At 39.8% G+C, this 24,730-nt stretch overlaps 2 protein-coding genes and 1 pseudogene across 3 annotated transcripts in view; 1 reads left to right on the top strand and 2 right to left on the bottom strand.

Moving 5' to 3' along the window:
• LOC114301582 (ABC transporter A family member 2) overlaps nucleotides 1-3,285 on the top strand; it is a 7,640-nt gene extending 4,355 nt beyond the window's left edge. The window contains exons 7-16 of the mRNA XM_028246529.2: nucleotides 150-309; nucleotides 395-621; nucleotides 826-943; nucleotides 1,030-1,106; nucleotides 1,215-1,304; nucleotides 1,441-1,584; nucleotides 1,665-1,967; nucleotides 2,053-2,133; nucleotides 2,625-2,801; nucleotides 2,907-3,285. Coding sequence (XP_028102330.2) covers nucleotides 150-309; nucleotides 395-621; nucleotides 826-943; nucleotides 1,030-1,106; nucleotides 1,215-1,304; nucleotides 1,441-1,584; nucleotides 1,665-1,967; nucleotides 2,053-2,133; nucleotides 2,625-2,801; nucleotides 2,907-3,173 — 1,644 coding nt within the window. The 3' untranslated portion in view covers nucleotides 3,174-3,285. The remainder of the gene's footprint in view (nucleotides 1-149; nucleotides 310-394; nucleotides 622-825; nucleotides 944-1,029; nucleotides 1,107-1,214; nucleotides 1,305-1,440; nucleotides 1,585-1,664; nucleotides 1,968-2,052; nucleotides 2,134-2,624; nucleotides 2,802-2,906) is intronic.
• LOC114318326 (protein IQ-DOMAIN 31) overlaps nucleotides 1-24,730 on the bottom strand; it is a 180,485-nt gene that overhangs the window by 94,478 nt on the left and 61,277 nt on the right. The gene's annotated exons all lie outside the window — the stretch shown is intronic.
• On the bottom strand, nucleotides 2,975-24,730 carry LOC145789063 (ABC transporter A family member 7-like; annotated as a pseudogene). The gene is made up of 16 exons (XR_014356339.1): nucleotides 24,561-24,730; nucleotides 23,429-23,780; nucleotides 23,232-23,308; nucleotides 22,796-22,876; nucleotides 21,305-21,489; nucleotides 17,319-17,482; nucleotides 17,117-17,242; nucleotides 16,902-16,985; nucleotides 12,689-13,053; nucleotides 11,214-11,414; nucleotides 10,840-10,949; nucleotides 10,647-10,731; nucleotides 6,143-6,271; nucleotides 5,929-6,034; nucleotides 5,729-5,817; nucleotides 2,975-4,864 (listed from the first exon to the last, which is right to left on the bottom strand). The product of XR_014356339.1 is annotated as an ABC transporter A family member 7-like (transcript).

Below are 24,730 nucleotides of genomic sequence, written 5' to 3'. Positions count from 1 at the left end.
CAACATGAATACTGAACATTTATAATCCTCTGTGTTTTTGTGCGTTTTTTCTTATGTATGTATGAGCTTGTATGTGTTTCTCATTCTTGTATCACTTTTGTCTCCAACAAAGCTCAACACTGGCCATTGACTTTCATATGTTTTGGCAGAATGATATTTATATATGGCTCATATCAACATTCGTACTGTGGTTTGTTTTGGCAATCTACTTTGACAATATTATCCAAAACTCATCTGGTGTGAGAAAACCAGTATTCTACTTTCTAAATCCTGGGTATTGGACAGGGAAAGGTGGAAACAAGGTGACAGGTAATTGAATTTAAACCAATAATCTATTTTCCTCAAATTCTGTTGGTTGGCTGGTGACTAATGCTTTGTCATGTTCTTCTTTTAGACGGCGGAATTTGTAGCTGCACAAGTTCAGTTCCTTCACTGGAAAACATTACTCTAGATGATGAGGACGTACTTGAAGAGGAAAGCACTGTGAAGCAACAAGCAATGGAAGATGTAGTTGATCCAAATATTGCTGTTCAAATACGTGGTCTTGTAAAGTTATATCCTGGTAAAACAAAGATTGGTTTCTGTAAATGTAAGAAGACCTCACATTATCATGCCCTCAAGGTAAAAATGTCCTTCAACCTTGTGCACTTGGTAGTTTTTGGACTATGCTTAGAGGGAAAGATGAGTTTATTGTTCAAATAGCACATTTTCCCATTTGGTTTATTATTATTATCAGATGTTTGATAGTCCAATTTATTTAATCACACTATCACAGTAAGACATAAAATGATGTGTAAAATAAAAAGAAAGTGACCTTACTTTCAGGGCTTATGGGTGAACTTTCCAAAAGGTCAACTGTTCTGTCTTCTTGGACCCAATGGAGCTGGAAAAACTACCGCAATTAATTGTTTGACTGGAATTACACCAGTGACGGCAGGAGATGGTAATGAGGTTTTCATGTCCATCAATTATGATTTGTTTGGATAAATTTAACAGGAAGTTAACCAACCATGACATGTCTTGGTACAGCATTAATATATGGGGATTCTGTTCGGAGCTCTGTTGGCATGTCAAATATTCAAAGAATCATAGGAGTTTGTCCCCAGGTGATTCCTTTTGTACTTTTCCATTTCTTTTTAGTTTTCACTCTTTCAATGAGATCATAGATTTGATTATCCCACTATTTCTATTGATTTCTGTTTCACTGTTTATAGTTTGATATTCTCTGGGATGCATTGTCTGGTGAAGAGCACCTCCACCTCTTTGCAAGTATTAAGGGTTTGCCCCCTTCTTCAATTGAATCGGTGCGTGCTATACAAACCTGATACTGATTTTCTGGATACTCATTTTGTTGCGTATCCACTTGATATTGTGTAAATTACAATAGACTCCAAAGGTTATTATTATATTCTAAGACAGTCCCTTTTTTCTCAAGCACAGGTGGCACAAGAATCATTAGCAGAGGTGAGACTCACTGAATCAGCCAAAATAAGAGCTGGTAGTTACAGTGGAGGAATGAAACGCCGCCTTAGTGTTGCAATTGCCCTAATTGGTGATCCGAAGTTAGTCATATTGGATGAACCGGTATGCAGATAAGAGAATCTTCATTCTTCATTAAATTTATTCACTTCATCTGCTCACCAGAAGTTTCCTTTAATGTGTAGACAACTGGTATGGATCCAATCACTCGGAGGCACGTTTGGGATATAATTGAGGATGCAAAGAAAGGGCGGGCCATTATCCTAACTACCCATTCAATGGAAGAAGCTGACATTTTAAGTGACCGCATAGGAATAATGGCAAAGGGTAGGCTTCGCTGCATTGGAACGTCAATTAGGTTGAAATCAAAGTTCGGAACTGGTTTTATTGCTAATATAAGCTTCTCTGGGGGCACTAGTGGAACTCCTGATAGAGGAGAAGATGTTACCATGATGCATCATGAGACTGTGAAACAATTCTTTAAATCTGTAAGTTAGATAACAGAGCTTGTTTAACAATGTTGTTTAACCCATAAATATTGAATTTTCATTTTGGGATTGTTTATTTTGACAGCATTTGGATGTGGTACCAAAAGAGGAGAACAAGGCATTCTTGACCTATGTCATTCCCCATGACAGGGAGGAGCTAATGACGGTAAACAGATACTTTTTAAACTGTTTAAAAGCTTTTGTGCTTATTGCAGGAAGAGATTGATATATCAGTTTTTAAAATAAAAATAAAAAATCTCAAGATGAATTTTCATCTTTTTTGCTCTTTCTTTCTTTCCTCGTTTATTGTCTCTCTTTTTTTCCTATTTGGGTCTATCTTCATTTTTCTGTTTTGGCAATTTTTTTTTTTGGAGCCATTGGATTCAAGATTCAATTAGCGATGCAATTTCATAGTTCCCATGTTTCTTGAAGCCATCATTTTTTAGTTTGTTGCACTTCCTTTTTAAGGTTTCAGCATCCACTTTTGATTAGTACACATTTCTCCCAGCTGTCATTTTGCCTAATGATTTTAAAAGCAACTAAAGTGTTTTGTGAATATGAATAGTAGACCCAGAATTTATTTATGAATTCACAAAAATCTCTTCTTCTTTTTCTTCTTTTTTTTTTTTCTTCTAATTGGCAATTTTGTCCCCACAGAATTTCTTTGCAGAGCTCCAAGACAGACAGGGAGAATTTGGCATAGCAGATATCCAACTCGGACTTACAACCCTTGAAGAAGTTTTCCTAAACATTGCAAGGCAAGCAGAGCTGGAATCTGCAGCAGCAGAGGGGAGCTTGGCAACTCTAACTTTGACCTCTGGAAATTCAGTTCAGGTGTGCAACGGATTTGATTATCTCTGTTGTATAATAATAAACTACATTAGCACACTTGTTACAAATGGATTTCAATTTCCCTCCCTTTTCACAATGATTATGCAGATACCTGTCGGAGCCAGGTTCGTCGGGATTCCAGGAACAGAATCTGCAGAGAATCCAAGAGGTGTTATGGTTGAAGTATACTGGGATCAAGACGATTCTGGTGCCCTCTGCATTTCTGGTAACTCTACTGAAACTCCAATACCATCTCATGTTCAACTAGTGGCTTCTTCAGCAACCAATTCCAACAGAGCCATCTTAGGCCGAGCAAGACCGGTTCAGGGAATCGTCATTGATCCTAATCAAATTGGTACTTTAAATTCTCAATGATATGGTTGATATATAGTTTCATGTGGTTGCTATTTATTTTATTTTTTTGTAAAATATCACAGAATTACAAAATTTGCTTTAATAATATTGTTGTATATTGTTTTTGTTATCATTCATACACTAACTTTTTTCACGTTTAGCATGGAATGAGTACAATGTGAAAATTAAAAGTGCAATGATTTTAGTGTCACGATTGCTTGCTGGAAAAGGACATGGTTTTCACAATTTTCTAGCTCTAGTACTAGTAACTTATTGATGGAGAGCTCCACAAGCTCTACATTCCAGTGAATCCTAAACCCATGATTACTTATCATATCTTAGGTTTAGAATACATTTGAATTTAGAGGAAGGATTAGTAAAATCTTATCTTATCACAGGTTGTTTGAAATCACCAAATAGACAGTGTAGTCCAGTGGTAGAGCGGCGATCAATAGGGTAGCAGCCTGCTTTCATTTTTAAAATTATAATGGTAGGGGCGCTTGTAGTTTAGGGGTGTACTAGCCTGCTGAAAAATATAAGGGCATAGACATCTTTAATCTACCATTTTGTATTCCTCTCATGGGCAACATATATAATCCCTAATATGGGGATATCTAGGACTCTTCTCATCCAAAAGTCCACTTTATATCCAAATTAAGGGTTGACCAGGACATAATTCAATCCCATACCCTTATCCCGAAAACAAGAAAGCATGGCATTCCATGAATCAATGGTTCTATCTGCCATCTCACAAAAAATAAATAAATAAATAAATAAAAATCTCTTTGGCATTCCTTCAAACTCCAAAAAAATATGACAAAGGAAAGAAGCAAAGAGCAAGTATACAAATTGTTGATTGCCTTATGCCAGGTCAAAAAAATAAGTATGCTCTCTCTCTCTCTCTCTCCCTGCTTTGTGTTGTGTTCCTCTTTGCAATCCCTTTCCATTTGTTGCAACCATCCAAGAGCTAGTCCTGCAATCATGTTGTGAGCTTCTATCAAACTTGTCTCCATAGAATGGTGTGTTGACAATCAATGTAGACATTGGTGCAAACCATTCTGCTTAAGGTGCTGGTGAAGGTGAAGATGAACGTGTTGATGATCAAGCTGTCAAAGCGGCTGACTTTGTTGACACACTCAGGCTCCAATAGCAAAGAAGAACATCAAGTGGGCTTCTAAGTTTCACTCACGAAGCTCAGTGAGCTTCAATTTTTTGTGGAAGAGTGTGCATGATGACAGTAGTCTGCTGTTTTCATACCACAAGGATGGTGCCAAAGGATTGAAGGAAGCCAAAGTGTTATGAAAATGAAATGTACTACCGAAAAAGGGGTCCAAATTGTGCCACAAATTGAGCACGCCAACTTGAGGGATACCTCGTCCTTTCAAAAAAAAAAAAAAAATTGCCTGTTATATGAATCATGCAACATTGAACACCTAGACCCCGCGTGAAACCTTGATGAAGACATCCTCCAAAGTAGTATCAACAAGACCCCATGCCTGAACCGTGAACCTGTTCTTGGCATTGTCAACTGCTTGGAACACATCTGCAATTCTGACCTCATGTTTGAGCAGCTCAAACTTCTGGGTTCCTGATATGTGGTATGTCTTGTTTGCGCTCGAGAAGAGACGACATACCATGCTGTCCACTTCTTGCTCATAGTTTGATGGTGTTGTAATAGTGAACACGTAAGAGCCCCCGTATCTGGCCTTCAACTGCCAGTTACACATTTGAAGAATAAGTATGTGCCTAAAAGAAGTTTAAAAAAACATTCGGAATTTTTATATAATTTTGACCAAAGTTGTGTCTGGCGCAAAAGATTTACTGTTATTCAGCATTTTGTACCAAAAAGTAAAATAGATCATCTAAGAGAAGGCTACAGCTGTTTGAGTCCTTTGGAGTTGATGCTCACCCTCGTTATGGATTGTAGGAGTAGATACAGTTTCTGTGGGATACAAGGTTGTGGGTTTCAATGGCGGTGGTGGGTTTTGTTGCAAGGACGATGGCCGATCTCTCTCTCTCTCTCTCTCTCTCTTACAAATGTGGAGGTTGGTTTCAATGGTTGTGGTGCTAATCTCAGGTGGGCTTGGATGGTGGTTGCCAGATGTTTTTCTGGTTGTTGGTAGTGGTGGGGCTGGGAGTTGTAGGAGAGTAATGTGGGGCTGGGGGTTCAGAGTTGGTTGTGGCTGGTGGTAGCAATGGCAGCAAGTTTCCAAAAATGGGGAAGATGAGCAGTTGTAGTGATTATACCATTTTGCCCCTAGAAAAGAAATATGGCACATGAGGCGCACATTGCCATTTTCCGTCAAAAACCTAACACCCGTTATGATTGGACTAAATTGAGATGAAATCAAAAAATTCAAAGGCAAAATCAAGTCAGTTGGAATTGCAATGACCAAATGGACAGAAGGGACAAAGAACGGGGACTACAAATGTATTTTGCCCTTTTATTATTACATTGGCAAAGAAGATTTTATCTTTATATATGCCATCACCATGTCGAGGTTATTTCACATTTTACCACAGTAGAAGCATTTAGGAGAACTCCACTAGACAAATGAAAATACTACAAGCATTACCTGTTTTGCATTTTCTACGCACTGCAAACTGCCATCCACAAATATTCCTAGTCGGTCACAGAGATGTTCCACCTCTTCCATGGAATGCGCTGAAACCATTGAGCTATATCAGTGAAATTGTATGGGGAAAACAATTAAGACCAAGTTCAAAACTAGTGAGAAAGAAACTAGCGAGAGAGAGAGAGAGAGAGAGAGAGTACTAGTGAGAAGAATTGCTCTATCCCTCTTTGCCTTCATTACAACATTCCACAATTCATTTCTTGAAGCTGGATCCAATCCGGTACTTGGTTCATCCATGTAGACAACCTTGCAAAAATTTTCAAAAATATCGATATATTAGCATGTTGGGGATACAAATCAATATCAAAAAAGATTTGAATAGCCTAGGTAAACAACATGACGATAGAGACATACTTTGGGATCTCCAATCAGTGAAATGGCAACACTAAGCCTCCTTTTCATGCCCCCACTGTATTTTCCGGCTTCCTTATCAGCAACTCCTCCACTATGTAGATTGACCCCCTAAAGAGATTCTTCTACTGCCTGCACCAACAGAATAGGAAAGGATAACAATACATCAAAACTTGGAGAGGACCAACAACAAAATACACTCAAGAAAATTACACGAAGATGTAAGTGGTTCGGCTCAGCACAACTATGCCTACGTCCATGGACAACAGAGATGATACACTAGAAAATAGTGGAGATTACAAATATGAGATATAAAATACCTAAAAAACCTAAAAAACCTAAGCCCTGAAATTGTACATACTTCCCTTGCTCACTCATCTCACCCTCTCCTCTCTTGCTCTCTCCCGTGTGCAAACCCAGCACACCACTTTTTTCAGTCACCAGTTTCTTCATATAATTCGACACTTCCCATAAACCTGTACTGGCCTGCCAATCAAATGTCCATTTTATCCATGGATGTAGGCTATAAGCTGAACCAAGTAAATCATTTGAGTATTTGTGTGTGCTAGTTTTTATTTCCCATTGATTATTGCTTGTTACTTTGATACCCAAATCGCCACCGTTCCATAACAAGAACAACATGTAACCATATTAATCCATAAATTTGCCTCAGGACCATAATCTTGTTGCCATCCAAATACAACATAAGCTTTCTGGCTTTCTATAAATCATGATATAAGCTAAGTCTCCCAAACTTCAGTGAAGTAAAATGGCCCTTGGACATTAAGTTCATATCCTAACAAATGATTAAATCATTTTTACCATTCTCAACGAAAAAGTCCACTAACCTATGGAGGGGCCTGGCAACCCTCCAAATGCAACTTCCCGTTCTCTATTAATCATCAGTTTTGTTAATGTAATTTGTAAATGTAAATTACCACCCACTCCACCTACCACCTCCACTACCACCCACTCCACTTCACCTACACCTACACCTACTACCACCTTCTCTTCTATATATAGGAATTGTAAACATTGTAAACATACAACACTTAACAATCAATCAATAATACATGTATATTAACATGGTATCAGAGCCATAAGATTTAGGCCTATACTCCTTTCTTTCCGGCGGGCAGCCGGCGGGCAACCTTGCCTTCGCTGCCCGCGGGAGTTTTTCAACACATATCACTTACACATACCTCTTACTCCTACAGCTTCTCCTCCTACTTCAAATCAAGCACGAACAGAACCCCTTTGTGATCTCCGAATCGCTGTCGGCTCTGAATCTCATTACTTCCAACCACACCTGGGTCGTACAACCCATGACCCGATCCGATTCCAATCGATCTGACCACCAGCCCCACGGCGGCGGCACCTCCTGTGGTGTCCGCTCCGCCGAGAGGCAGCCCAGCCGGAATCTGAAAAGTGATCCTCCAATCTCTCTTCCCCAAAAGCAGAATCCAAAACCCATCAAAAAATTATACACAGTATCATTATACACAGTATCATGTATAAGTCGCTCATGGCGCACTGTGCATCACCACAACCTCTGCTACGTTGCCGTTGCCGTCGATGAGGTGGCAGCTCTTGACGAAGTGCTTGTACGCTTGTGGGTTGTCGAAGCGGCGGACGACGGACCAGACGGTGGAGACGGGAGCGGCGATGTGGTGGATGGCGGCGGAGCAGCACTGGTTGGGACCCACGTCATCTCCGGCCTCCCCGCCATGTCCTCCAACGGGAGGAGACCGTTGGGCAAACCCACTTCTTTGAGCAAGAGCTTTGCTTTCTCTTGGCATAGGTCGTTTCCTTGGTAGAACTCTGCTTTTGCTTTGACCTCTTCTATGATCAGAGACATGTTTTTGCTTTACCCTCTTCTGTGATCAGAGACCATTCATTAGGCAGGCTACTTTTCACAAATCCACCACTAGCACTCTTTCACACCATTAGCACACTTTTTCTTTTATTTATTTATTTTACTTTTTTTTTTTATTCTCTTTATACCATACCCTCCCGTCCATGTCATCCCACTTGCTGACCATGCCATGTTCACCAGACACGGTCTCTCTCTCTCTCTATAATTGCTACCACACCCACCACAGCACCGATCTCTCTCTCTACTCACGGACAAAACCTTTTTTTTTTTTTTATTTAATCCCACCCACTACGCTTGTTTCCCTCTCCTTATCACATGCATGTGCACTTTTTTTTATTCTACTTTTTGGCAGGTTAATGGCTTGACACTTTTCAACCCATGTGCCTCTCTTTTTTTTTTTTCTTTTATTCTACTATTTTGACTCATCTTTCCACCACTTTTTTTATTCTACTGTTTTGCCCCATGCAACACGCAGCATATAGAAATTTTTTTCTTATTATTAAAAAGTGATCTAATCAATACCCTCATGTTTTCCACTGGCCGTGTCCATTTTTTGCGCTCCACTTTCTTTATTTTATTTTATTTTATTTCTTTATTTTTTTTTATTTTTTATTTTTATTTCTTTATTTATTTTTTCATTAAAAAAAAAAAAAAAAACAAAACAAAACAAAACACACCATTGCAGATTTTCACTCTCTCGAATTTTACGCATCTTCTTTTTGATTTCACACGCAGATGAACTGCCAACCAAACTCCACCTCATTTTATTCCTGTCGGGCCTCCCCTGATCACCATACAAAAAAAAAAAAAAAAAAAAAAAAAAAAAAACAAACCAACAAAACCACACCAAAACAACAACATCCACAGGCGGGATTTTTCTCTACTCTGCCGCCGGTCTCTTCTTTTTGCCTCCGTCCTGGACGGCCCTTGCCGGTGTTGCCTCCGTGTTTCCCACTCCACTGGGCATGTTCACTCCCCCATCCTCCTCCACTGCAGCATATGGAGGACCTCCAAATCGGAACATCACGGTGGCCTTCCGCTTCAGCTCCTTGTTTTCTGCCCTTAGCACGCTTATCTCTGCTCGCGCATCCTTATACATGCGTTGGAGCAGAGCCAGCTGGGCGTTTAACTGCTGCACTTCATTTGTCCTACTCTGCAGCCGGTGCGACAAATTTGTGACCGTCGTCATGGACTCCACACATGCCTTCAAAGTATACTGATTGGCCTCCACATCCGACTGCACCGCCATTTTTTGTTCCACCGACCGCATCGGAAAGTTCAACGGCGCAAAACCGGCAGTGTTTGGTTGAGGTTCACTGGCCACCGCACCCGTTATCTCTCTTGTTGACTCGTTGAGGTCAGGAAAGAGAGTCAGCAGACCACGGGACGACGAAGCCATTTTTCTCTCGCAACAGAGTGTTATAGCCTCTCTCTCTCAGCACAACGAAGAGTTTTACAGAGGATTTCGCAGGTTTTTTGCTTCTGCCTCGGCCTCAGGCTCTGTCTTGGTTAAATAGCCGAGGCAGCCACGCGCATCGCGCGCCTCTTGACGCCAGACAAACGGGCACGCCAGCCAAGGCACTCACGTGCCTCGCCATCATATTTGGCCCGCCTTTTGATGCATCGGGCACGCCTTTTGATGGCACGCCTTTTGATAGCTTGGGCACACCTTTTGAGGGCACGACTTTTGAGGGCTCGATATCTACATCCATGTATATTTTTTGGGCAGCTTATATACACACTCATACAGTGTCTTCTACACCAGTCAGCTTTATCAATCCCTTTTCAACCTCAAATAGGTTTTTATCTTCACACCTATTTGAGTTTGAGGGGGGGTTATACACAGTATCATGTATAAGTCGCTCATGGCGCACTGTGCATCACCACAACCTCTGCTACAACGGTCCGACATGACCCCGTAAACTGTCTTCTACAACGGTCCGACATGACCTCGTAAACTGTCCTGCTACAACGGTCCGACATGACCCCGTAAACTGTCTTTTACAACGGTCCGACATGACCCCATAAACTGTCCCGACATTGATTCCGGTCAGCTTCTACATCGGTCCGACATGACCCCATAAACTGTCCCGACATTGATTCCGGTCAGCTTCTACATCGGTCCGACATGACCCCATAAACTGTCTTCTACATCGGTCTGACACGACCCCACAGTGTCCTGCTACATCGGTCCGACATGACCCGGTCCAACATGACCCCGTAAACTGTCTGCTACAACGGTCCGACACGACCATACCGTGTCTCCTACAACGGTTTGACACGACCATACCGTGTCTCCTATCCTGTTTTATTTTATCAGTTTATTTTTCTGTTTTGTTACTCTCTCCAAACTCAAGTTGGCTAGTACCTATCCTCCTTGAGTTTGAGGGGGGCTGTTAATGTAATTTGTAAATGTAAATTACCACCCACTCCACCTACCACCTCCACTACCACCCACTCCACTTCACCTACACCTACTACCACCTTCTCTTCTATATATAGGAATTGTAAACATTGTAAACATACAACACTTAACAATCAATCAATAATACATGTATATTAACAAGTTTGTTCTCAAATGGAAATGGATCTAAGCGTGATAATCTCAAAGTGAAGGGTGCATTGACTTACTTGGTTTAACGCAGAACCTTTAAGATTCTTAAGCCTTCCATAGAAAAGTAGGTGCTCCCTCGCTGTAAGTGTTTCCCAGAGCAAGCTGAATAATTGTTCAAGAAATTGAAAGAAAAAAAAAATGAGAATTTTCTCGACTGCGAAAAAAGAAGCAATGGAAACAGCTTACAGAGGTTACACACTTCAAGCTTACTCGTGCTGCAGACATACACCCATGCTGGTATATATTCTATCCATGTCAGTACTCATATCCAAGCGCTGAGCATATGCTGTGCCAGAGCTTGGCTCTGTCAGTCCGATAATCTGCCGACAAGGATATGTCAGCAGACCCAATCTATTTCTAATATTGTAAGAGAAGAACAAAGACTTAAAAGACCCAATGAAGCTTGGTTCAATATTATCGAGGATCTTATATAAAGCAAGATCTGAAGAGATCGCAACTATGAAGCTACCTTGATTTAGTAACAGAATTTGGACCTAAAAATCTCTCTCAGAAATATTTGATGAGAACAAAATATTTTTAAAAAATGTCTACATATCATTTAAAGAGCGGTTTTTCATACTGACCACCTTGATAAATGAGGTTTTGCCTACACCATTGGGGCCAAGCATACCAAAACATTCCCCTCGAGGCAAAGCTAGAGACAACCCTCTCACTGCTAATCTACGAGGGTTTCCATCCACTGCCGGATACACTTTCTTCAGGTCATCACAAACGATGGCGTAATTCGGGCCTGGTTCAGTTAGCAACTGTTCAACCTTTTCTCTCTATCAAAAATAAATTTAAAATTAACCAAAAATAAAATGTTAAGGTGAAATAATCAATCATGCACTTACATGAAGCACATCATGAGAGTGAGAGAAACCTGATCCAAAATCTACAGAAACCATTACAAGGTACAAAACAGTACAAAGATTCATCAACTTTACATTCCTACTGTGACAAATTTTGCAAACATGCACGAGTGAAATTCAACAGAAATGCCACATAGAAATCACTTTTTTCGATAGACACACAATTAGTTAAAATTATGCTAGGCCTTGATCGACAGTAACCAAGCAATAATTTAAACGAACAATTTATATAGGAAACCAATCGATTGTATAAAGGTTCTAAATGCCTTGAAAGTACAAGGACTTTTTTGGAACAATTAACAATCGAAAGAGTGAAGTATCCAAACAAACAAAGACAACTCTAGATGAAATTATCTAAGTTTACAAGAATTACAAGTCACAAATTACAGAGAAAACTACACTCCTAAGACTTAAGGTGTAGACTACTCCTAAAGATAAAGAAAAAAACTATGATAAGTTTGATGATTTGTTGATGTCCTCTCTCTCTACAAACTTTTCAGCCTTTATAGCTCTTCTTTACCACGACCCCATGATCTCCTCTATCTGCAACTACTACTGTGTAACTGCTGCAACGGCTCCCTCACTTCCAAATCCTCTAACCACATCAAGCCTTCACTTCCACCTGTTGATCTTCACTTCCTTTGAGTTGACACGTGTCCCTAGGTCCTTTCAACCTTCCTTCGATAGAGAAAAATCCCCAACTTGTTCATGTTTTGTCTCTACAAGTCACCCACTGAGCCCATGACTTAGCCAAAAACTGCTCCATCATCTACACTATTTAATGCACATTCTCAACCTCTCTCCAATTGCTTACCCCCTTAAACAACCGTTGAACCCTCACTTGATTTTGCCACATGTCGTATCCCAACTGGTCCACTTGTTGACAGGAACCAGCAAAAATGGGTGCAAACACACACGTAAATGGAACCATCCTCTCCATCACTGTTTTGGATGGTGAAGACCATGATTGACGATCCCATCCCAAAGGATACAAATAAAAATAATAATTAGAAATGAAATCATTAGATTGCTTTGATGCAAAATTAGGATAATCTTGTCTAATAAGTTTTCAAATAAACGATGTGCAAGTGATGGGACCAATATGTATCACACTTGCATGGGGAACAAATAGACGCTACGTTTACAAAGCTCTTTTATGAATAAATAATGAGAATAAAAAGAGTTACCTCTCAAGCAACATCAACTTTCTCCGCCTGATCAAAATCTCTAGATTCATCGCTAATCAAACTAGTTTTTCCAGAAGATGAAGGCTGCCCTTGGAACTTTCGCAAGAGAAATAGGGGACTCTTTCTAACACCGCTTCTTGATGATATAACTTGATCTACGTAATATGCGACAAAAAGTAACACAAACCATTCCACAACCATGATTATCAAGAGTTCTTTCATGCCATTAGTGCTATCATTCAGATCTTTCCATTTCATCCAGCCTGCATTCGTATCACTTCCCTGTAGGGCATATTTTGAAAACTCATATAACATATGATATAGAGCCAAGCCAGGATATAATTCCATAACAGCAATCCAACCTCCTATAACAACGAAAAATCAATCATGTGATGAATAGATTCCACAGAAAAGCATAAACCTTAAGACAAATTGGAGGCAAATATAAAACATAGAGAAATCAGAAGCCAAAAGCTTTTTTGGTGCAACTTTTGTAAGCTGAAAGCTAATAATCAGACAGCAGAGGACAAAAGCACCCCACCTCCAACTTCCAGATAATCAGCTATTTTCAACTTATGTAAGCTATTTTGCCTACTAAGCTGAAAGTAGAAGTTACACTAAACAGTCTGACATAGATTCCCAAACTAAAAAATAAAAAAGAAGCTATAAGCAGCTCATATAAGTTGTACCAAACAGCCCTGAAAGAACCAATAAGCAGACACCATTCTCCCGACTAACAACATAACAACGTATTTGATGTACATAAAGGAAGTTGAACTGGGCTTCAATTAAACCAGAAATTCAACCTCAACTGATTATTTTAACAGTTTATTTACTCAATTCTATTTAAGTGATTAAAACACTGCTCCAATAATGGAAGTCATATAACGTAAAATCTCAATAGCTTTTCCTAAATGCCATTATTGTTGAGTCGTCCCTATATTTACTAATTTGGAGCATCGCATTTGTTCATAAAAGAACACACAATGGCTTCTCTTCTTACCTTGGAAATGGAAAACCAGTGCTTGGACAGAAAAAGCATATACAAACTTATTTCATGCCTTTAACGGTGTCAAATTACTTATGCAGCAAATTTCTCCTACTGGAAAAAGTAACAAAAATGAATTTATCATCTACGAAACAAGTTTTAACTGCATGACCCAAAATTTGGCATTTTAGAACATGTGGTTGCAATCGGAGGGTTTTTTGGACAAGGTCCGTGGGTGGTGGAATAATTATGTGGTCAGCGAAACCCCTAGTTGCATGTTGGCTCAGAAATTAAAGTTGCTAAAAGGAGACTTGAAATAGTGAAATAAGGAGGTTATTGGCCGTGTGGAGGTTCAGAAAGCGGAAGTGTTGGGTCTTCTTCAGTCCTTGGATGAGTAGGAGGTCTCTGGAGGGCTCATAGACGGGGATGTTGCTAGAAGGGAGGCAGTTAGGCAAGATTATGTTCATATAGCTCAGATGGAAGAGATTTCTTTTAGATAAAAATCTCGATATTTGTGGCTGAAAGATGGGGATCGGAATACTAAGTTTTTTCACAGAATGGCAAATGGTCACCAGAGGGCCAACCAAATTGTGAGGATGCGGGTAGATGGGAGAGCCTTGCTTACGGATGAAGAGATTATGGAGGGTATTGTGGGCTTCTATCAGAGGCTTTTTTGAGCTCAGGAAGGGGATTGGAGGCCAGGTCTGGATAGAGTTATGTTTGATGTTATTTCTGCAGGGGATAGGAAGGGGTTGAAGCGGGCTTTTACGAACAAGGAGGTGTTTGGGGCTCTGAAGACCATGTGTGGTGACAAGGCTCCAGGTCCGAACGGATTTACTATGGCTTTCTTCCAACATTGCTGGAGTATGGTTAAGAAGAATGTTATGGCAATGGCTTTGGCTTTTTTCACTACCGACTAGTTTGAGAGGATTTTTAATACAACCTTTTTAGCTTTGATCCTGAAGAAAGGGAGGCTAAGGATGTAAGGGATTTCAGGCCTAGCTTGGGAGTATGTATAAGTTGCTAGAAAAAGTTTTGGCGAACAAGCTTTAAGGGGTGTTGCAGAATGTGGTGTCTGAATATCAAAATGCATTTGTAGGGGGGGCGGCAGATTTTGATATCCAATGAGTGTGTTGATATGCAAGTTGATGCTCAAATTCGACAAAGGTGGCCTAGTTTGATATGCAAGTTGGATATTGAGAAAACCTATGATAATGTAAATTGGGAATTTCTTCTTTATATTATGGGTCGGATGGGTTTTGGGGCTAAGTGGTGTCAATGGATGAAATTTTGTGTATCCATGGCGTAGATATTGGTTTTGGTGAATGGCTCACCAGCGGGTTTCTTTCCAACTTTTCGGGGTCTTCAGCAGGGGGATCCTTTATCTCTTTTGCTGTTTATTTTGGTTATGGAGGCGTTTAGTAGACTGTTATCCAAGGCTATGCATGGAGGTTTGTTGGAAGGTTTTAGTGTGGGTTCGCCATCTGGGATTGTCATTGGTGTGTCTCATTTATTATATGCGGATGATGCATTGGTCTTCTGTAATGCGAATGTGGAGCAGTTAGGGTACCTACGATGTGTGTTGCTTTGTTTCGGGGCAGTTTCGAGTTTACGGGTTAATTTGAGCTAGTCAGAATTGATCCTCGTGGGGGAGGTTAGGAGGATGTCCACATTGGCAGCAATTCTGGGATGTAAGGTGGCGACTTTACCGGTGACTTATTTGGGATTGCCGTTGGGTGCTAGTTTTAAGGCGAAAGGGGTATGGAATAGGGTGGTGGAATTGGTGCAACGTCGTTTAGCGGGATGGAAGAGACAATATCTATCGAAAGGTGGACGATTGACATTGATCAAGAGTGTGTTGAGCAGTATTCCAACATATTTTATGTCATTGCATGTTATTCCGATTTCTGTGGCTGGGGCAGTTAGAGAAACTTCAGAGGGATTTCTTGTGGGGGAATGGTGGGGTGGATTTCAGATATTACTTGGTTGATTGGGGGCGGATTTATCGTCCAAAGGAAGTGGGTGGTTTGGGGGTGCGGAGTTTGGTGCAGTTTAACAGGGCATTGTTAGGGAAATGGATGTGGCGGTTTGTATGGAAGTGGGAATGGGAGCGGGATCGGGATCGGGATCGGTTATGATGCAAGGTGGTGGCTTCCAAGTTTGGGTGGATGAAGGGGATTGGTAACCGAAGGATGTGATGGGATCTCATGGGCGGGATTTATGGAAAAAGGATTTGGTTGGGGAGGGGGGAGTTTTGGGATAGGGTGGACTTTCGGGTGGGGACAGGGAATAAGGTCTGCTTTTAGAAGGATAGATGGTGTGTGGAGGTTGTGTTAGAGGTACGGTTCCCTTTGATCTTTGGCATTGCTGGGGATAGGGAGGCCACTGTTGCTTCTCCTTTAGGGGGAGGGGATGTGGTGGTTTGGGATATTCAGCTTCGACACCGAGTCCAGGTTTTGGAGGTTGGTCAGTTGAGGGAGTTGCTCAGTTTTTTGTATGGTTTGGGGCTTTCGGGTAAGGGGGAAGATGTGGTGGTTTGGAATGTGGTGGGTGCTATAGGCCAGTTCTTGGTTCGGTCCTTTTATCGAAGTTTGGTGGGGGAGGTGGTGGGTGAATTTCCTTGGAGAAGTATATGGGTGCCTCGTGTTCCTTCTAAGGTGCCTCGTGTGCTGCTGCGGAGTCGATTGATCATTTATTTCTTCTTTGTTCTGTTGCTTATCGTCTTTGGGGGTTAATTTGTTCGTTGTTTGGGATTGTTTAGGTTCAGCAAAAGGAGGTTTGGGAGATGCTGTGGAGTTGGAGGAGGGCTCGAGTTGGGCGGCATTGGCGACAAGTGTGGTCGTCGGTGCCGTTCTGCCTAATGTGGTTGGTTTGATTGGAGAGGAATAGGCGAACTTTCAAGAAATTCATCATTTTGTGTCGTGGTTGGAGAATCGGCTTTTAGTTACTTTGTATAGTTGGTTGGCGAGTAGAGTTGATCTGGATTTGTTTGCATTCTTGGATTTTTTGAATGATATAATTGGTTAGACGTATTTAGTTTTCTTTTATAGTTTCTTTGTATTTTTTGCATCATATTGATACTTTTTCAATAAAGTTTTATTATTTATCAAAAAAAAAAAAATGAGAGAAAAGAAAAGGTAATAAGAGGAAGAAGAAACAAGCAAAAGCATACAACATTCATTATAGACTAATAAAAGCTCAATTTCCAATATTTCTTCTACTTACTTGAGAATGTTGGATCATCTACTTTTTTCCCAAAATAAAAGGATCCAAGGAGCCGAGTTCCAAAGACCATTGCATATGCTATGACTGTAATCATCAAAATTATCATCAGACCACTCATGTTATTCATTTTTTTTATTTTACTTTATTTTTTTCTGAAGTGAGAAGAGGAATTCAACTCATTACTCTAAAAAACATCAATAACTTGAGATACAAACCTGAAGCAGTCTTCACTTTTCAGAAAATTCCAGCAGCAAGAAAAGTAAAGGCAATTTGCAAATTGAGATAGACACAATAAAACACAAATTGCAAACTGTAGTCATTGGCTTCAAAGAATTCTATATCTGCAAGGAAGCAAGATGTACTGAGGCATATCAAATACGAGTCAGGAAGAAAATTGTTAATTTTCAGTATTATTACCTAGAATTGAGCAGGATAGCACAAAACATAACATCTAAGCTAAAGATATGACAAGGAAATAAATGTAAGAAAGCGTCCAATAAGGGCCATCGCCAAGCCCATGCATTTTCATCATGATTCGTAAATTCTCTTGCTTCTCATAAACCAGAGATGTCAACATAACGTACATAAAAAAGCAAGAGATGCATAACATAAAATAATCGGAAAAATAAATAACATAAAGCTAATACAAGGAAACTAAAACGGCGATACATATAGGAGGGGACAATTTTCCTCAAAAAAGAAGCTGTCAATGTCGTTAGCCAATGCCTAACATTATTGATCATAGGAAATATTTCAAGAGTTTGTTGCTGAAAACTTCGGACTAAACATAGATATATACAACACCAAGAAAGAAACAAGAACATATCTAAGACCATTTAATCTCCAAATTAATCATCACAAAGCATCATTTTATGAAGATTGATTTTGCTAAAAAACAGTTTTTTGATACAGAATAGTCGCTCACATTCATGATAAGATGACTACACTCAGTCCCATACACCTCCAATATATAGACAATTTTTAGGATTGTAAAAATTTATGTATTATTGATTGATGTCTTGATGTGTTGTTGTATTACAATTACAAAGATTCCTATTATATAGGAGTGTGTTTGGGAGTAGGTGGAGAGTAGGAGAAGTGTGGTAGGTGGTAGTGGTAGAGTGGGTTAGGTTTAGTGGAGTAGGTGAGGTGGTAGTGGTGGTAGGTGATGGTAAATTCTAACAGCCCCCCGCAAACTCAAGGAGGATAGAAACTAACCAACTTGAGTTTGAAGAGAGGAACAAAACAAGAAAATACATAAAAAAAAAAAAATGATAGGAGACACTGTATGGTCGTGTCAGACCGTTGGTGAAGACACTGTATGGTGGTGTCATAACGTTGTAGAGGACACTGTATGGTGGTGTCATAACGTTGTAGAGGACACTGTATGGTGGTGTCATAACGGTGTAGAGGACACTGGATGGCGGTGTCAGACCGATGTAGAAGACAGTTTATGGGGTCATGTCGGACCGTTGTAGCAGACAATGTTGTGACAGTTGTTGTGACAGTTTACGGAGTCTTGCTGGACCCTTGTAGAAACTAACCGGAATCAATGTCGGGACAGTTTACAGAGTCTTGTCGGACCCTTGTAGAAACTAACCGGAATCTATGTCGGGACAGTTTACAGAGTCTTGTCGGACCCTTGTAGAAACTAACCGGAATCGATGTCGGGACAGTTTACAGAGTCTTGTCGGACCCATAAAGGAGCTAACCGGAATCAATGTCGGGACAGTTTATGGGGTCGTGTCGGACCGTTGAAAAAGTTGCACCCTCAAAAGGTGTGCCCAATTTTGTCAAAAGGTGTGCCATCAAAAGGCGTGCCCAATTCATCAAAAGACGAGCCATCAAAAGGCGCGCCAGACACGCGGCGATGCACGTGATCGACAGTGCGCGTTTCGGCCTCTTTGTCATGTTCTATATAAAGCAATGCGGAGGCTGAGAGAACATGTGGAAATCAAACCAGTCTGAAACCTCTGAAAAACTCTTCGTGGGCTGAGAGAGATACACTGGTAACACTCTGTAAACACTCTGTAACCAACCCATCTCTGAAACACTCAGCAACCATAACATGGCCTCTTCTTCCCGTCCAGCTACCCAGAACATGGCCTTCTCTTCCCGTGGTCTGCTCACGCTCTTTCCAGAACTCAACGAGTCAACAAGAGAGACAACTGGTGCGGTGGCACTGGAACCTCAACCAAGCGCCCCGGAGTTTACTCCGTTGAACTTTCCGATGCGGTCTGTGGAGCAAAGAATGGCAGTGCAGTCGGATGTGGAGGCCAATCAGTATACTTTGAAGGCATGTGTGGAAAGCATGACGGCGGTCACAAACTTGTCGAACCGGCTGCAGAGTAGGACAAATGAGGTGCAGCATTTAAATGCCCAACTGGCTCTGCTCCAACGCATGTATAAGGATGCGCGAGCAGAGATAAGTGTGCTGAAAGCAGAAAATAAGGAGCTGAAGCGGAAGGCCACTGTGATGATCCGATTTGGAGGTCCGCCGTATGCTGCAGTGGAGGAGCAGGGAGGAGTGATCGTGCCCAGTGGAGTGGGAAACACGGAGGCAACACCGTCAAGGGCCGCCCAGGACGGAGGAAAGAAGAAGAGATCTGCAGCAGAGTAGAGAAGAAAAATCCCACTGTGGGTGTTGGGTGTGTTATGGTGGTTTTTTTTTTTTTCGTGTAAAATTATGATCGGGGTTGATCCTGACATGAATAAAATAAGTGTGTTTGGCAAACTCGAATGGTAGGTGTGGTAAGGCAGAAAAATCAACTGGAATGAATTTTTTTTTTTTTTTTTTTTGGTGAAAATAATAATAATAATAATAATAATAATAATAATATTAATATGGAAATCATGGAGTGGGCGGTGGTACAAAAATATTGTGTAGAAAAAGAGGGAGATGGTGGAAAAGAGAGGCCACTCATGTTATTAAAATAAATTAAGGAATTAAAAAAAGTGATATTGGTTTTGTTTTCAAAAAGATGGATTAAAATAAATATAAAAAAAGGAAAAGAAAGTGGAGACCATGATGAAAGGTGGGAACAAGTGTGCTGGTGCTGTGTTGTAATGGTTAGAAAGAGAGATAAGAAAATAAAATAAAATAAATTTCAAGGTGCTGTGTTGTAATGGCATTGAAATATCCACCATCATAAAGAGTATCAGTGGTGCTGCATATGTTTATGAGCATTATTTGAGGCCTTTCTTTCTTAACCCACAGCAGACTGTTAACGTCTGGTATGTCCCAAGGAAGAAGGACATCTTCAGTAAGCCAGATGACATTCTAACTGCTGCTGAGAAGTACATAGAAGAACATGGCCCGGAAGCATTTGAGAAGCTTGTTAGCAAGGATAGGGAAACCAAGTTCAGGAGTAGCAATTACACGTATTTTGATGAGGACCACAGCTATTGAGCCTTGTTTGGCTGAGGGAAACACCTTTTTTCCGCTGCTGTTAGGAGTATCTTTCCGGTGGAGACCTTGTTTTGCTGTTAATATAGGAGATGCCGGTGCTGTTGAGGGCTTGCTTAGACAGAGGAGGGAATACCAGTGGTGTCGCCGTAGGCAGAGATGGAGACGGTGGAGAAGCTGCTATGGACTATTTGGGGAGAGTGATGTCGAAAGCCGGAGCCTTGGATCTCGCCACCGGCGTCGGCGGAAAGATCGAGAAAGACGATGTTCTCTCCGCTGTCCAGAAGTATGAGCAGTATCACGGCTACTATGATGCCGAGAGAGAATGAGATGTTATGAAGATATGATGAGGAGGTAGGTATGTAGTAGACAATTCTAGCGGACTAGGTTGAGGTCCGGCGGGCGGTCAAGGCGAGGTTGCCGCCCGCCGGTGAAGCGAAAAATACTAAATTCTTAACCTTGCTCTGATACCATGTAAAAATTTATGTATTATTGATTGATGTCTTGATGTGTTGTTGTATTACAATTACAAAGATTCCTATTATATAGGAGTGTGTTTGGGAGTAGGTGGAGAGTAGGAGAAGTGTGGTAGGTGGTAGTGGTAGAGTGGGTTAGGTTTAGTGGAGTAGGTGAGGTGGTAGTGGTGGTAGGTGATGGTAAATTCTAACAAGGATGCATTTATTTCAAACTTTCAGCAGATATATTCATTTCAATGTTTTACACCTTTTATTTTTTATGGGGCATATCTGCAGGAAAATCTCAATTATGTCTGTCTCACCTATCTTGGTGGCTTCAGTTTTCTTTGTGCTAGAATATTCAAATCATGATCTCAGTCAGGATAAAGAAGAACAAAATCTAATGAAATTCTTAAAATAAAAGCCTTGTCAAGTATAATTTGATAGAATGGATGGATTTTTAGCAATAAAGTAGAACATGTAAGACTCAAAACACTTCACTAAAAACATTTCTAGTCTGGCAGACCATTTAAATGCTTACCGGATATAGTTGTAGAATGACCCATGTAAAGAAGAGTGTACTAACAATATAAGAAATATCAAACCCCCCACTAACGGTTGGATGCTGGGGCATTTCTTTGACAAAATCAAATAGAATCTTGACACCAGGCCCACACAGAAACTCAAGGTAGGCATTGGAGGCCTGTATATTTATGCATGGTGAAAGTCAGTATCAGCCCTTATTGGTTGTTTGAAGCTTTTCTCATAGTTTGACATTTAATACAGTTAAATATACAAAAACAAAACATTCATGAACCCAACAAGCGGAGATTTAATGTCATGTGGGGGGAAGGAAGGGAAAAAAAGCCCTACAGTGCTAACTAACAATGAAATGCATCTTAAGGAAGCCATATTCTAGTATGGAAGTAAACTAATCAACGTACATCAGAACAAAGGCATGTGACAGGACAAAAAGAAATTGTTTTCGTCCACAACATTAAATTAACTAGAGAATCTTGAGATAGCATTGTATATACTTTTGATGATTATAGACAAAACCAACCTCTATAGGCGAGTTTTAGCTTTCCCTTGTTTGGAAGTTTAAAAGTGGAATGGGGAGGGACACAGAGGAAGATGGAGCTTTAAAAAGTAGACCCTTCATCAAAAACTTGGAGAGCATGATTGGAATTTGGACCTGATACCCCGTAGAGAGGGCACGATTTTACTGCAAACATGGCCCATGCAGACATGAACTGTCAGCAGTATTTAGCCATGAAGATTAACATTTTGTAAAGATGTGAGACTATTATTTGATGAGTCACATTTAAAGATGACATATCATCTTATACAAAAAGATTTGACGGTTGGAATACTTTTAAAATGTTTGAGGAATCAAAAGGTTAAATTTCTTTAAAACAAACCGAGTTTTTTGAGAGCAATACATTTTACTATTTTAGCAAAAAATACGAATGGTAGGACCTGACTTTTTATAATAAAATAAAAGCATGGCAAAAATCTGAATGACAGTACATGACTGTACACTTTTTACAGCACCAAACTTAACCCCAGTAGAGAAAGAGCCCCGACCACTCAAAACATGCTCCTCGTTAAGTTTGTACCAATGAGGAAAGGAAAAGCTCCTACAAGGGCAAAACTTGGAAGCTACGATGAATTCTAGGACTGCCAAAAATTGAAGAGACGTGCAGGAAAGTGCACCCTATGATTTATGTTTTCTTGACCATACTAATGTTAAATAAAGAGTAATGATATACAAAGTAATAAACAGAACTTTAATTTAAAAATTAAAAAAATCATGTTATAGGAGCTTTGTTTCACCTCTTAGATGCAGTACGCATGAATCATGTGACTTGTGTCCATGTATGCAAGATATAGATGTGAACTTGAAACTTATATGAAAGGAATTTAAAAGAAGATAACATAAAGGGAAATGCTTTCCTAAAATAAATAAATAAAGAATTGTGGAGCAATACGCATTGCTGTTCATTTTCCAGTGGGAATCAAAACTACATCACTTGGACTGCATGTAGGTTGAAGGATATAGATAGGAAAGTGAACCAATAAAGCTGGATCAACGAACATTTGGAAACTGTTCCCTGAAATAATTTCACTACTCGCATTAGGAGCAGAACTGATATTATAAACAAATAAATAAGTATGCAACAACAAGAGAATCAAAAAAAAAAAAAAGCATTTGGAGCGCTAATGAATAAGAAAGAAAGATGTTGGGTTGCCTTACTAATCATTCAAGAAGAATAGCTCAAATTTAATTATGGTAGTTGAGATATGGATGATTATTGCATTTAAGGGCTGCTCAATCTATCCATAATAGCTAACTCTTCTACAATTTTTATAAAGTTTAACCTCAAATTTTCTATTGAAATTCATACATCCAAATGGAACCTTAAAAATTAAGAACAAAGGAATTAATTAAATAAAAAGAAAACTTACAAATACACCATTGGGTAAAGTATTTACGACAACCGATTTAAAAATAGAAGACCTTGGGAAAAAGCGACCACCCAAATCTATCAAAAATTAAAGGATTGAGATTAGAACACATTCAAATATTGATTATTACCAAAACATCAGAATTCAGATAGATGTTTGCTGTTGAAGAGAGAGAGAGAGAGAGAGAGTAGGATTACCTAATCCAAGGGTTTTGTTATTCCCAGTAAGAAGAATAGTTGCAGGACATGAATTGGTCTTCTTGCATGACTCATCTGGCAAGCCTTCAAATGGTGTAAAAGGATTTCTTGTTGCGCGATCATTGGGAAGTGGAATTTGCAACATTGGAGGGTTTTCAGGTGGGTTAGGGATGTTGCATCGGGTGTCTCTGTCCATGTCAATGGCGGGGCAGACATACCCAGGTGGGAATGGTTCTAGGTTTAGCCCCTTTACCTTCAAATATTTTCTGGCATAATAATTGATAACAGCAAGCAATGCACAGAGGAAAAATGGGAAGGAGATGAGCCGGCAGTTCTCCTTCTTGTTTCGTTTCTGGAAAAAAACAAAATCAAAAACACAGAAAACAATCTCAAACACAAGACATATCTGCAACAGAATAATTTAAAAGTTGCTAAATTTTATAACCAGAAATGATGCTATCAAGCCTAATTTCATGAGAATTCAATAGAAAACATTGAGAATATCCAGAAATGATGTTATCAAGCCTAATTTCATGAAAAAAACACCAAGGTTGGCTAAGCCGTGAAGACTTGAGAATAAAATCCAAACTCTCGAGTTCGAGTCATCCCAAGAGGCACTGAAAGTTTGTCCGGTCGTTAATTTCAAGTCCTCAGACTAATCAAAATGCGCACAAGTTGACAAGGACACAAATTTATATTTTTTTTAAAAAAAGGCCTAATATCATGAGAATTTCAATAACAAAAAAAATTAGAAGGAAAAAATCATTGAGAATATCCAGATATATGTAGGAAAAATAATTTGAAAAAATTGTGTTTCTTAAATGGTGAGTTGATTCAAGAAATTTTTTTCAAAAGAGTAGATTTCCAAAAAAACAAAAATGAAAATAAAAACAATACCAAACAAGCATTTTTGTAGAATCGCTCATATCAAAATCCCAAACAATTTTTAAAAATCTAAAACCAATGAAAAATAATTGAAGATTATTAATGAATTTAAGCGAGTATCATCATGAATTCACCACATTTTGGGGTTTCAACCAAACATTCAAATCTCCCAATAGATTTATCACATTTTTGGGTAAAAAAATTGATTGATTGATTGATTGATTGTGAGAGAGAGAGAGAGAGAGACCTGGTAAGCCAAATTCTTCCGAAGCAAAGCATCTGTTTGGGTACAGAAGTTGGCAGGACCTAGCGATGGATTGTCCATTGAATGATGGAGCTTAGAGGTAGAGACCCAGATCCAAATGTGACCGTCACAGAAAAAAGCTCTCTCTTGTCCCTCCCTCCATAGAAGAGAAC

This window comes from Camellia sinensis, chromosome 15 (genome assembly GCF_055761805.1).
Source record: "Camellia sinensis isolate YWXY chromosome 15, ASM5576180v1, whole genome shotgun sequence".
Taxonomy (NCBI): Eukaryota; Viridiplantae; Streptophyta; class Magnoliopsida; order Ericales; family Theaceae; genus Camellia; species Camellia sinensis.
The sequence above is the reverse complement of the archived record's forward strand: the minus strand, read 5'-3'. Positions and strand labels throughout refer to the sequence as shown.